The sequence below is a fragment of the Cyprinodon variegatus genome, unplaced genomic scaffold (genome assembly GCF_000732505.1).
Source record: "Cyprinodon variegatus isolate N-32 unplaced genomic scaffold, C_variegatus-1.0 Scaffold753, whole genome shotgun sequence".
Taxonomy (NCBI): Eukaryota; Metazoa; Chordata; class Actinopteri; order Cyprinodontiformes; family Cyprinodontidae; genus Cyprinodon; species Cyprinodon variegatus.
The window spans coordinates 147171-160797 of record NW_015151206.1 but is presented as its reverse complement, the minus strand read 5'-3'; the positions used below and the strand labels follow the sequence as shown (position 1 = coordinate 160797).

Below are 13627 nucleotides of genomic sequence, written 5' to 3'. Positions count from 1 at the left end.
TTCAACATGCGTTTATTTTTTTTTATAATTAAGTGTTGCACGTGCGCTAAAAAGTGCCCTCCCCCCCTCCTGAGCACCTGCCCCCCAAAATGGCTGTGCACGCCTCTGCGTCTGAATGTCACATGAATGTAGAAGTTGAAAACAATAAAAACAAATACAAACCCCAAACTTATTTACATATTTGACTAACATTTACAAATATGGACACCTATGTATCCTTTTTATTGACAGTTACTTTATCCCAAAGTTTTAGATCAGTGGTTCTCAACCCTGGTCCTCAAGTTCCACTGCTCTCCAAGTTTTAGACGTCTCTCTGTTGTAGCACAGCTGTTTCAAATGATTGTATGAGCTTCTCAGCAGCCATCAAGTACTGCAGAACCCTTTTAATCATCACCTTATGCAAGTCTGGTGTGTGGAACCAAGGAGTCACCTTAAGGGTTTTGTGGAGGGTTTTCGCACATTTTTTGAAAGACCTGCCCTCTCCACATGTGAGAGCGTGCACGAGCCCATTTCTCCTCGTGCACACTTTGTTTAACAGTTGCTGTTAGCATAGCTCATACAAGCTTACTGTGTCCGATTGTCCTCCCCAAAGCGCTGTTTATACTCCCTGCAGTAGTAAGCTTGATTTACACCCAATATTAAAGCATGGTCTGCGCTATGTTATTCCACAACACAATGCAAGAGGGATAATCAGGAACTAGCTGTGGGTCTAGATACGGCTGAGGTGGTGAGGAAGTTGGGGCAAGTTTTCCCGACAAAGGAGAGACACGAGGGCGAAAACGAGCGGGATCCAGGTGGGTCCCAGCGTTCTCGCGTACCTCGCTCATCTAGCTGGTCCATCTTCACGAGTCGTTTTCCGCAGTGGTGGTCATACAAACAAAACAAACCAGTGAGGCACCAAACAGGAAATACGAATAGGGTAGGGCAGATTTCCATTTGACCAATGAGAAGCCTCCTGTCTGCGTCACTGTCTGTGGTCACCTACGATTTGGTAGAGGTACAGCAGAGTGTCTGCAGAAGGGGCGGGGACCTAGTTTATAAGTATAAATCAGCCTTAACCCCTAAATCCCACAATATAGTGAACTTTATAGCGAACTCAGTTAACTGACCATTCGGACAGATGATCACTGCTTTTTGCTCCCTGTTGGTCACATAACTCCTCCCCCTCCGCACGGTGCTGCCTGCACCATCTTTGTTATTAGTCTCCGCTGTCGGGTATTGGCAGCGGGCCGCTGTCACAGTTTGCGAGGAGAACTCTCCACCCAAAGCATTCCTTGATATATATCTGCCTCTTCTGAGGCCTTTCTTTTCTTTTCATACACTTTGTAGACACTTTTTCTCTTATGACCCTCAGCCATTTTCAAAGAACCATGGTGAGAAAGGTGAGTTTCAGTGACTGTCTGAAACCGTAGCTCACCACAGATATACACCTGAAAGTGTGCATGCAAGAAAAAGATGGCTAACAGGACGAGCAGGCAGGAGGGCCTTACGTAAACATATCACCAGAATGATTGACAATTAGAAGGACCACTTATTTAGATGATCCATCTGGAAATAAAAGATCGTCCTCTATACCTTTAAACTTTGCAGGACAGTGGTTCTTGAACACCAGGATTGAGAACACTGTTTTAGGTCACAGGTAGGCGTCTCTGGAATTGTTTTACCTGTTTTCCAGCATCTCAGTGAACCATCTTCAGACACAGTCAGAAACTCTGGGACTCCTCCTTTTTGAGCCACTCCATGAACGGCACCACTGTGACCCAGGAAGGCGTGTAAGTGCTCAACCTGAAAGAAGAACTTTATTAATCCTTAGGTCAAACCTGAGGAAATGTATAATTAATTCTGTAAGGGAAGAGTAAATGCTGCAGATGAAAGCTGCGTGGACATTAAGTAGAATCTAATGAAATTAGTTGATTTGATCTCAAGTGGGATACCTGCAAAGGTTTCCAGAGCTGGACGGAGCCGTCATCAGATGCAGTGAAAACTGTCAGCTCCTCTGGTTTGGTTTCCTTCTCCGGGACTAAGGACAACATTTCAACTTTCTGTTATTTCCCCTTTCAGATTAGAATAAAAACATAAACTGAGATTAGGTTTTAATACCTGTGTTTGGGACGGGGCGGCAGTAGTTTATCTTTTCCTTGTGAGCAGATATGTGGCAGATTTCAGTTTTGTCATGCCACTTCCAAACATGCAGCGTCCCCTCTGAGCAGCCAGCGATTACATGCGGCCCCTGATCACAGAAACACCAACACTTATCTGAATAAATGTTTACTAGAATCACTTTAAATATGATTTTACTCCATGTTCCCTGCATTTCTAAAAGCAGAACAGAAGAAAAATCAAGATTCAGTTCCGAGGAACCAGCCCTCTGCTTTCATCCCTCCAGCAAGTTACAAGTTTATGTGAAAAACAAGGATTAAGACTGTCTTTAAGCCTGTATCTAGAGTTGTTGAGGTTTTCTGTAGGTTTTCTTAGATTATTTCTGTAGTTAAATATTTGTAGGCTGCTATAAAGACTACTCTCATCATCGTATCTTGCTGCTTTCCCTTTATGCATCATTTATTGCTGCTATTCATGCTTTGCCTCTCTTCATTCTCTTTACATTAAAGGTACACCTGGTCTACTTAGCTGGATATTTCTCTTGTATGTTCCTTGTTTTCTCTCCCATAGAAGGTAGACTTTGTTCAGTGATTCTGTTCTTAGCCTTTTCCATTCATGGATGGTTCTATTAACAGAGCTGTTGCTCCCAAAGAAACTACCCAGGACTCAATGATTCTAAGTTTAAATATTTAGTACTTCGGCTGCCATTAAGATTGTTCACAGTTCAACCCTTTTCTTCCAAATAAGGTTATCCAAGAGTTATGGCTACCATTAAATCAGCTTTTTTTTTATAGAAAGCACTTCAGGCTAAGAGCGACTGTCATTAGCCGTGTCCCTTTCATTGGTAGAGCCCCTGGAGGGGATATTGCTGCTATTAACGTTGGGTAACCTTCTTATCTTTATCATATAGAAAGTACTGGGGACCTGTTTTTTCTAGTTTTTGCTAGTGAGCTTTAGAAGAAACGTGTTCTGTCCACCATGTAATGTAACTAGACTGACTCTATTAAAGTGCATTACATTATAAGCACATTGAATTATAAGAAAGATCTCAATATATTTAGCTGACTTGCTCTATGTTTATGGTGAACTGGTGCAATCTAGATTAACTGAATTAAGTCAACTTGAGAAACATCTATTTGAGGAAAGCAAAAACACAGAGTATGAACTAAGAGTCATAACTTTCTCACCACACAGCAGACTGAGGAAAGTGGGTTCCTCCAGGAGATTTCTCTGAGACAGGAACCTGTTTCTAAGTCCCAAAAACAAAGCCTCCCATCATTTGATGAGCTTATCTGGAAGAAAACATAAAGAAGAAATTACTCTGTGTAGGGAGGTTCATTGAACAAGTTCAGAATATTTTAGAGGGTTGATTATTTTCAGGAATTTTTAGGCTCTAGTGGCCGTTATATTTATCATTTTTCAATAGTAGGAGATGGGAAATGATAAAGGAGAAACTGGGACTCAAACCTGTGATGGCCGCATCAAGAACTAAGCCTTCTTTCAGTTCTTTCTGTTCATTGATCGTGCACTTAACCCCTGCACCACCAGCATCGCACCATTTTCACATGTTTTACCCCGGTTTTGTTACATTGTATGCCAGAAAAGGAGATTTAATTTCTCCAATTCTCTGCACTATGCAAAGTTTTCCTGATTCACTGCTTCGGCATTTAGGTTTATTCTTTTTTTTAGAACAGGATTAATTAACAGAGGTTTAAATTGCCCTTTTGTTGTGTTTTTTGTTTCCTATAGAAATCCCTACTGCTCCAGTTCTGCTGTGATTTATCTGTCTGCTTCCTGAACATCTCAGCCCTAAATGCCAATAGGATCTTTCTCAGTGTTGCTCCTATGGATATTTCCTCCAATCTTCTCCATTGCCACCACATGCTTGTTATAGATGAATTGCTGCCATCAAGGATTCAAAATCCACTAGATTTCTATTTATACAGACATTTGTTTCCAGCTGGCATTTAATTATTTTTTATTACCATGAGAATTAAAGCATTGCAAGCTTTATTTATATTTATGTAAATGTGAATACTTGTAAATCCCTTTATTATCCCACAATGGGGAAATTCACTCTCTGCATTTGAATTTGTATAATAATTTGTATTTTTAAGATCCAGTTTTTATTTAGTATTTTGTTTTTTGTATTCAGTGTAGCCTCTAAATGAACAATACAGCCAAACTGTAATTTAACTGGTTAAAATACAAATTCTAAAAGGACAATACATACTTCTGTAAACCACTTTAGGTATTGTTTGATGATTGATCATTTGCAACTTATTTAAAAAGCACCATAAAAACACCCAATAGGATTAAAGTGTTTACACAATCATAAGTTGGTAATATATTTAACATAGAGAAAAATGAGAACTCACAGTGCAGTCGGGGGTCCAGGCACAGTCGGTGATCCAGTCTCGGTGACAGTGAGGGAAGGATTTCAGAAGAGCCGCTTGAAAAGGGTCGGGATTCCACAACATTAAAGCCTGAAACAAACACAGGCCTCATCAGAACAGAAATATAGCTTTTAAACCTCAATCAACAGAAGTAGGAGGTCAGTAATGTGTGAGTTGGACTATTTATGAAAAAAAAAAAAGGTCTGTAAATTATCTGAGCTGAAGAAGGTACCTTATCTTTTCCACCTGAAAGGAGCTGAGAACCATCAGGGCTGAAAGCCATGCAGGTGACTCCTCCTTGGTGTCCTCTCAGCACAGCTGATACTTTAATGGAGGAGTTCTCGGTTAGGTCCTTCAAAGGCCACAGAGCGATGGTGAAATCATCTGTTTTTGATTGAGAAAATAAAAAATGGTTATTAAAGTGAACAGTTCGGTTTTTATTGTCTGTTCTTTATGCAGTGGTTCCCAAAGATTTTCTTCTGGGCCCCCCTTTGGACTACAATAAAATGTCCACGCCCCTACCCCCCAAACAACCGCTTTTCTTCATTCATCCATACCGCTTCCCGCGCCCCCCCTGCAATGGCATTGCGCCCCCCCTAGGGGGCGCGCCCCACACTTTGGGAACCACTGTCTTTATGTATAGTATTGATTAATAGCCAGTCTGTTAAGATATCTTTTTTGTTTTACACAAACATTAAAAGGCTTTTTCATAAAACATACTTACAGAATTTACTACACATGGGACACTAGATAAAGTCTTATCTTGGTTTTACAAATGTATTCTGACTAGTGTTATACATTAAAACATGTACAAACTGTATTTTCTGTTGTCTGATGGTTTTAATGTGGCTCTCTAAACAAAGAGTGTGTATTCCCAATGTTTTCTCAAATGTTTAGTTTGGTCATAAGGTCCAGTTCAACAAGGCTTTTTAATCCACAAGAGCCATGCATGTCTTCATGAAGACCAGCATTTTTTTAAAGTTAATAAAGAAAACTGTCCTTAAAGTCATAGGGAAGTCATATTTGAATGTAAAATAATTTTGGCTTAAACATGTATATAAATCTGTGGGTTTTTTCCAATATCTTATGCAGGCTAGTTAGTTATACGTCAACTTGCACACCTAAATTTGGCCAATCATCTGCTAACGGTCATCTGCTAACAGTCATCTGCTAACAGTCATCTGCTAACAGAACTGGCAGCGTTGCGAGGCAAGGGCTCAAACATGTACGGCTGGAAGCCTTCTACACCAAACCAAGCTTCTGCCGCCCTGGCGTCCTCTTCCACAAAAACTTTGTCCGCGTTTTCCTCCTCTAAATAAAAAATGTATCATGGAGGAGACTCATCCACGACCTCCGACACTAAACTCTCCTCTTCTTGCATGTTTCCGCTGTCCATAGCGTTCCTTGACAGCATTGTTTCTAAGTCAACAATTTAGTGCTACTTGGTATTTTTCAGAGTACAAATACTTTGTTACTGTACTCAAGTAGATTTTTCTAATATTTTTACTTTACTTTACTACTTATTTTTATGGCGACTTTTTACTTCTACTCCTTACATTTTTACACAAATATCTGTACTTTCTACTCCTTACATTTTAAAAAATTGTCTCGTTACTTTAGTTTTGAATCATTTCAATGGAGTTACCGTTGTTATTTTTCACGTCATCAATACCAAATTCAATCTAATTGGATGGGAATCTACGTTGCATTTGACGCACCACTACAAGATGAATCGACAGATTTGGCGGTATTCATTCGCGGCAAATCATTGCAGCTTGGTGGCGGTGGCGTTAGCATAGTAGCATGGACGACGAGATGATTGAAAATGAACACAACGGAGATCTAGTCCTATTGGCAGACATCCATCTAAAATGTAGGCAACGGCATGAAAAAAGTGGTTTCTACTTTTACTTTTATACTTTAAGTAAATTTACAAGCCTGTACTTTGTTACTTTTACTTGAGTAAAGAAGTTTAATCAGTACTTCCTAAAAGGAAGAACTTTACGAGTGACTCTTACCTGAAGCTGTAGCCAAAACAGTGGAGTTTTGCTCCACTGCCAGGATGCTTTCTTTTTGCACCCCAAATGTTTTCAGGTGTATCAGGCCTTCAAGCATTCCCTCTTCTCCTTCGGTTTTCCTCCACAGCCTCAAACATTTGTCGCTTCCTCCTGAAAGCAGCAGCTCCGGCTTGCTCTGCTCTGGGTCCAGGTGAACCCACAGCAGGCAATGTACTGAGGCACTGAGATCTGCAGATACCCACATCTTCTCTCCTACCGAGACAAGAAGATGTATTTAATGGTTATAACAGAACTGATTTTCTAAATAAATATTAAAAGTGCAGATTTTCAAAGGTTTATTTCTCCTTATTTTTATTTCAACAAAGTTTTAAGTTGAACGAGACATTTTACAGTATGAGCTGAAATTGACTAAACTGTATTATAAACAAAACCACATAGCATTTTTAGCTTTTGAGAAGAAATCAGAAAAAAATTAACCCGTTTAAAAACTGAAGTAAATTGTTTAAATTAGGAATGTAAAACTATAGTGACAAATATTTGTTTTTTTAAACAAATGTTTAGATTTGACGAGACATTATTAATAAATATCTGCTCAAAGGATTTCTTTGGTGTTTGAAATTTGCCATCATCCCCTGCTAGTCATTTTTAAATGGAGGCTTACTGGAATTCGTTAGTGCATTATTACCAGAGCGAGGGGCAAGAGCAGGAAAATAAGAAATAAAAAGAAACCTGAATAAGTTGGATAATTTCCATTCTTTAAGGGCAAGAAGTACGCAGACTAGACTTTCTGATGCTCCGTTTGCATAAATTGACAGTCGATAAACTCCTGTCAGCTTATAGTCTCAGTTCAGCCAAGGTCCTACATTTTTAATCTAAAGCCTCTTTCCAACTATAGTGGGTTTCCGCGTGTTTTTGGACACGCTAACAATCGTCATTTGGTTCCCACTGGCAAAAAAAGCTGGGTCTAACCCCCAGGCGTAACTATCTGAAGGACTGGGGTGGACATGTCCCCACCAACCATGACCTGGAGGGGACATGTCCTCACCAATAATTGGTGGGGACATTGTTTCACTCTTCCCACTCTCACGAGAGCTGCACCAGCTTTATCACCTATAAGCAGTTGTTTCATCTCGTTAGATCAGAAGCAACTGGTGTGTTGACGTCTGTACGCTGCGTTCAATGGTGTCACGTAATTTAGCAGGTCAACCACGGCTCTGTTGTTCCCACATCATGTTGATCAGAGCCGAGGCGATTTAAACCCTGGTCGCTTGCCGAGTCGTTTGACCCGATTAGAGACACGTCAGTGAGCTGCTCCCAAAGCCACTGAATGCTGACTGTTACCGGGTTTAAACCAATGAGAAAGGGGTATTGATTTAGAGTGAGATGTAGAGCTCTATAAACATTTTTTCACATTGCCACGAGGAGCCACTGTATGGAGAATTTTGAGTTAATAAGTTAATCAATACTATTTGTAATACTGTTTTAACAAAGCTAAAATTAGAAAAAAAAATGCAGCACTAGGAATACATTCCAGTTGCGCTGTATATGATCAGACTGAGTCACTGGATATATATCAACAGGTAAAACAAATCTGTTTTGTAGGTTACAGTGATTAATTTGTAAATTGAGGCTATGTAAAATAAAATGCAGTCAGTTAAAAGAAAAAAGCAACAAATCTTATCCATGAGAACTTTCTATGCTAGGAAGTAGCAGCCGAACCTTGTTTTGTTGCTTCATCCATGTGTTAGATTCTTTTACTCTTTTGTGAAAAGAAAAGCATTCATGTCTGTTTAATCTAAATAAGTCCTGTTTACAGATTTTTTTCTCCATGTGTCTCTAAAACATACCTGAATCAACCCTGAAGAGTTTGATGCCGTCTCCGTGGTAACCAACGGCGGCATAGTCTCCATCAATCGCCACGCAGAGAGCAGCTGCCTCAGAGGTTAGCTTTTTCTTCTTCTGAGGTGGCTCAAACTCACACTAAGAAAAACAAATGATAATATTTTAAAGAGAGCACAGGAAAGCGCTACAATCCTGATCTATTTGTGAAAATAAGACTAAGTAATGCATTACTGGTTAGTTATTCATGATCTGTTTGGTAAGTAAACAAGTGCACCCCACATGAAATATAATAGTTATGGATAGCTTTAAGTAACGAATCTGGAAAGTCATTATTTATGTAGAAATAGGAGCTTACTTCATCACTTTTTAAAGAAGCGACTGATCGTCCAAGTCCTCCTGACCAGAGCTGGAGCTGTTTCACAAACATAGGGAGACTTTCAATGTTTCTATGCCGTTTTTTGTTACACAGACAAAAGTATGTCTAAAATACATATTTGAAACAATTTCATTAAAGGTTTATGAAGCTAATTTAGTACAAAACACCACAAATAATTGAATCGACTGACCGTGTGATCGGAGCCTGCGCTCAGCAGCATGGATCCTTCCTCCAGGAATGTGAGCTTCTCAGTGGTTCCGCAGTGAGCCTGAAAGCATCCCACACAGGTGGAGGTGGACGTCGACCACACCCTCACCTCTCCGGACATGGAGCCGGAGCAGAGCATGGAGGAAGAGGGGGAGAAGGAGAGGCTGCGCACAGATCGCCGGTGGCCGCACAGAGACTGAGGAGGAAAATGCTACTTTTAAATATGTGGAAATATGTGGAGAAAGAACGCGGCTTTTTAACCTTCACTATTATTTTCTACAGAACTTTTTAAGATTTATACATTTTTTTGACATACTGTTCCAGCATCCAGATCTAGAAGACAATCATTTATTTATTTCCACCCTATGCCCCCTTTAGAAATATTATTTCAGCTGGAAATATTCACAAGTCAGTTTGTCTAAAAATCCAAATATTTAACCATAAAAGATCAAAACAACTCTGCCCTCTAATCGCTTTCAGCAGTAAAACGTACAGCTTGTATGTGATTCTGTAACCAGTTCCACACGATGATGCTTCCATCCCAGCATCCTGCAGCAAGCAGGTAACCCTCAGGGTCAAAGGTCACACAGTTCAGAGGGCTGGTGCTGGGCAGAGAGGCTACCTCGTTAGCTTTAGCGGCAGCCCACACCTGAGAAACAGAAAAGGTTTGGTTTGATTCAGAAAATAAAAAATGTTATTGACAGACTATGACCCTAATTTGTGAATAAACAGAATATTTGCTACATTGGCGCCCCTTTTGTTTTTATAAAAACTGTTATTTTGGTTAAAAAAGACAACAAAAAACATGTTTATTCTGAATATATCCCATCCACTTTGACTTAAGGAAGTCAAACTTTTCTTAATTTGGTTTAATAATCTCTGTTAGGGCAAATGCATGGAAAACTGACATTTACCATTTTAAATCTCTTTGAAAATAATGAATATAAACTCTGTTCTTAATCTATTGGGCTCAATATAACATTGGTTCACCCTTTGCACCTATAACAGCTTCAGGAAAGTCTATTTACAAGGTTTAGGAGCTAGTTTAGGGGACATTTTGAGGATTCTTCCAGAAACGAATTTATGAGGTCACTGATGTTGGATGAGAAGATCTGGTCCCAGTCTCTGCTCTAATTCACCTCAAAGGTTTCTCTACACCAGACTGCCATCCATGTAGTGGCCCAAATCGTCTCCACAAAGTTGGAAGAATTTCCAAAACCTCCTTATGTGTTGAAGAATTCAGAGCTCCTTTATGGGGAGCTAAGGAGCGTGGCTAAGCTCCTGAAACACAAAGACCTGAAAACACTGGTTGTATATAACTTTTTAATCCAAAATTCAATTTTTTTCCATGCCACACTGACTGCTTATAGACTAGGCAGGGTGGGCAGATCTGCACAGATTTTTTTCACTTCTGTTTCTGTGCTACAAGGAAATTTAAAACAATTTCCCACATTTGACTTGGACAGATTATGAAACGTTATCATCAAAAAAACAACAACAAAAAAAACAACAACAAAAAAACACAGGCCCAGCTATAAAGCAAAGCCCCACTGAATGAGTCTGTGCAGCGTCTCAAACAGAACAGATAGGGAATGTTCCTGTATTAAAAACATAATGAGATCTACGTCTAAAGTAAAGAAAAACCGAGCAATAAATACTCTGGGATGATTTATATGCTGACTGAGGCAGAGAGGTGATTCTCAGAGAAAGATCTGGGAAGTTTATCGGAGTTTTCCTTCCTTTTTCATAAAGAGAGAGATATGTTGCACTTACCTGCTCTATCTGCCACTCTTTTGTTTTCTATGAGGCTCAAGGAGGATCACTATTTTACTATAGCCATTTTTTTCTCCTGAGGTTTTTTTTTTTTTTTCCTCGAGGACATTGATAAACTGTGCTTTCTGTCCATCATTGTTTTTGTGAGGTTCAAAGTGGATCACTACTTTATCCATATTCTGTCCTCCTGAACTCCTATCATGGGTAAAGAATACTTTACCATGACAGAGCCTCATGCGACACAATTTTCTGTCAGATTGGAGGCAAAAATCAGATTTGTGTGTCGGAGTATCAAGTTTCAGATCCTTAAGTATCAAGTTTTGGATCCTCCACGAAACTTGACACTTTACGTGATGCCTTCAGAAAAGCACTGTTGTCCTAGCAACCACCCATTGATCTGATTATCAGATGAGGAAGCGGGGTTTACTCCACTGCCAAACTGTCTGGCGGTCATTTGAAGGCTGAATGAAGTGTGGAGGTCTGTAGCGATTGACTCTACAGAAAGGTGATGATCTCTGCATTCATGCTGCCTGTTTATTATGACTGTGTGGTTGAGCTGAGCTGTCAGTCCCAACTATCTCCACTTTAACTGTGGAGGGTGAAACATTAATGAGTGAGGTCATTTTAAAACTAGACTTGTTGCACAGGTGACCTCCTGAGGGTGACTCATTATTTCACAGATGTTTGTAGAAATAGTGACCATAGAAATGATTTGAACACCTGATTTTAATTGATTCAATTCAATTCAGTTTATTTATAAAGCGCCAATTCACAACACCGTTCTCAAGGTGCTGTCTTCATCTCAAGTCACTTTACAGTTCTCTCTAGATCATACAGTAAAACTGATTCAAAGTTTTCTACGTAAGAAAAACCAGTTGATTGCATCGACTCATTGACTCGAAGGCAATCCCTCACACTAAGCATGCTTGTAGTGACAGTGGAGAGGAAAAACTCCCTTTTAACAGGAAGAAACCTCCAGCAGAACCAGACTCAGTGTGAGCGGCCATCTGCTGAGGCCGACTGGGGTTCAAGGAGACAGAAGCAGAGATACACAAAAAAGCTGTAAAAAGCATTATTTGGATGGATGAGCAAATACTTTTGGCAAGATAGTGTTCGTATTTCTTTGACTCCACATTGAGTGAAACCAATGTTCTGAATATTTCTTATTTTCTTTTAAAATGTATTTTCTCCCTTTTACTTTTCTAACATGGTTCCCCACAATGTTTTTTGTAAAGAAAAAAATTCATACTTTTCCAGACAACTTTTTACACGTCCTTGCCTGAAAACACAGACTGGAGGAAAAGAAGGACATAGCGAAGGAAGGATGGATGGACGAAAGAGGAGGAAATAGGGAAGAAAGAAACGACAGAAGGGAGGAGATAAGGTGGTTTACAAGGTTTAAAGTGAGGATAAAATAAAGGAAGGCATGGAAGAGATAAGGAAGATAGGAAGGATGAATATAAGGAAAAGGAAAAAAATGACAGAACAGAAGAACAAAGACATGGGAGAAATGAAAGTCAGAATGGAGGACCATGAGGAAAAATGGAGGAATAATCAGCGACAAGGATTAAAGGACACAAGGTATAAAGACTGGAAAAAAACATGTAAGGAAGTAAAAAAGTGCACAAGCAAGAAAGTAAAGAAAACAAGGAAGTAGGACAGAAGAACAAACCAAGGAAAAGATGCATTATTTGGATAACAGCGAATATGTAAGTAGCTAAATATTAATATTTCACTAAAATCTTTTTAGAAATATATATAAAAAGCTTTTCCAGACTTAGAAAACACTACAATCAAATTCCAGACTATTCCAGACAGCCTATGATTGTATATTAGTGAAAATGACTTGTTTTCTGTCAAGACAATAAAGGACCAACCTTAAGTGTGTGATCAAGGGACACAGTTGCGAGGTGTTTCCTGTCCGGGGTGATGTCACTCGCTGTTATTGTATTAGTGTGGCCTTCAATCAAAGCCGTCCTGCAGACAGAGGACGTGTCACTTCACAACACATCACTAAAAAGCTAAATGACTGAGGTGAACTTGATGCTGCTTCTGTAACTGGCTCAGGTCTCCTCCCACCTGCATCCGTTCTGCATGTCCCACACTTCTATCCGTCCATCGAAGGAGGTGGAAGCGAGCTGCGCATCGTTTAGGAAGACACAGCTGGAGATGCCGTCACAGCTGCTCACCAGTGACTTTACTTCCTGTTCAACAAGAGGACATCCTTATACAATAGTTAAAGCCTATATGAAATTAGATGAAAAATCAAATTTTTTATTTATCTTTTTAATACCTCCCAACCAAAAGCATTTGCTCTCTTGTGCCAAAAGCTAGTTTTAGGATTGCAGCTGATAAAAACCTGGCAGCAATTGTCAATCATTCTGGTGATATGTTTACGTAAGGCCGTCCTACGTGCTCGTCCCCATTTTCACTTAACGGTGGTGAGTCTCTTTGGAAAGTAAGCTTGTATGAGCGATGCAAACAGCAACTTTTAAACAGGTGGTTAAAGAGGAGAAATGGGCTCTTGCAACCTTTTAATAGGCGTTCCCTCTCGGGAGCGGGTACAGGGTTGTGCATGTTCAATTTTTTTATTTTTTTAATTCATAAAAATCCTCCACTATACCTTTAAGTTTTGACCTCTGTACAAGAGGAGCAGCTGATCAGCCAGGTAAGGTGGGGCAAGATCATGTAAACTTAAATAAAAGAATCTTAAAATGAATTCTGACTGATGTAGAGAGCATTACAGTAACCAAGTCGAGTTTGAATTAAGAACTTAATTGCTGTTTTAAAAGAATGGGCTTCATCTCTACAAGCTGTCTGAGGTGATAAAAACTGGAATTTTCCACTGCTCCAACCTGGCAATGTGGTTTATGAGCACTGTCTATTTCAAAACCAAATTAGAAATAATCTGCTTC

At 39.6% G+C, this 13627-nt stretch overlaps 1 protein-coding gene across 1 annotated transcript in view; it reads right to left on the bottom strand.

Annotated features, from left to right (window-relative positions):
• Nucleotides 1–13627, bottom strand: part of tep1 (telomerase-associated protein 1) — a 59093-nt gene that overhangs the window by 11028 nt on the left and 34438 nt on the right. Inside the window, exons 36-48 of the mRNA XM_015395697.1 lie at nt 12792–12916; nt 12590–12689; nt 9433–9588; nt 8923–9135; nt 8712–8768; nt 8362–8494; nt 6515–6766; nt 4729–4880; nt 4479–4586; nt 3288–3392; nt 2101–2230; nt 1935–2020; nt 1665–1785 (exon numbers count right to left, since the gene is read on the bottom strand). Coding sequence (XP_015251183.1) covers nt 1665–1785; nt 1935–2020; nt 2101–2230; nt 3288–3392; nt 4479–4586; nt 4729–4880; nt 6515–6766; nt 8362–8494; nt 8712–8768; nt 8923–9135; nt 9433–9588; nt 12590–12689; nt 12792–12916 — 1738 coding nt within the window. The remainder of the gene's footprint in view (nt 1–1664; nt 1786–1934; nt 2021–2100; nt 2231–3287; nt 3393–4478; nt 4587–4728; nt 4881–6514; nt 6767–8361; nt 8495–8711; nt 8769–8922; nt 9136–9432; nt 9589–12589; nt 12690–12791; nt 12917–13627) is intronic.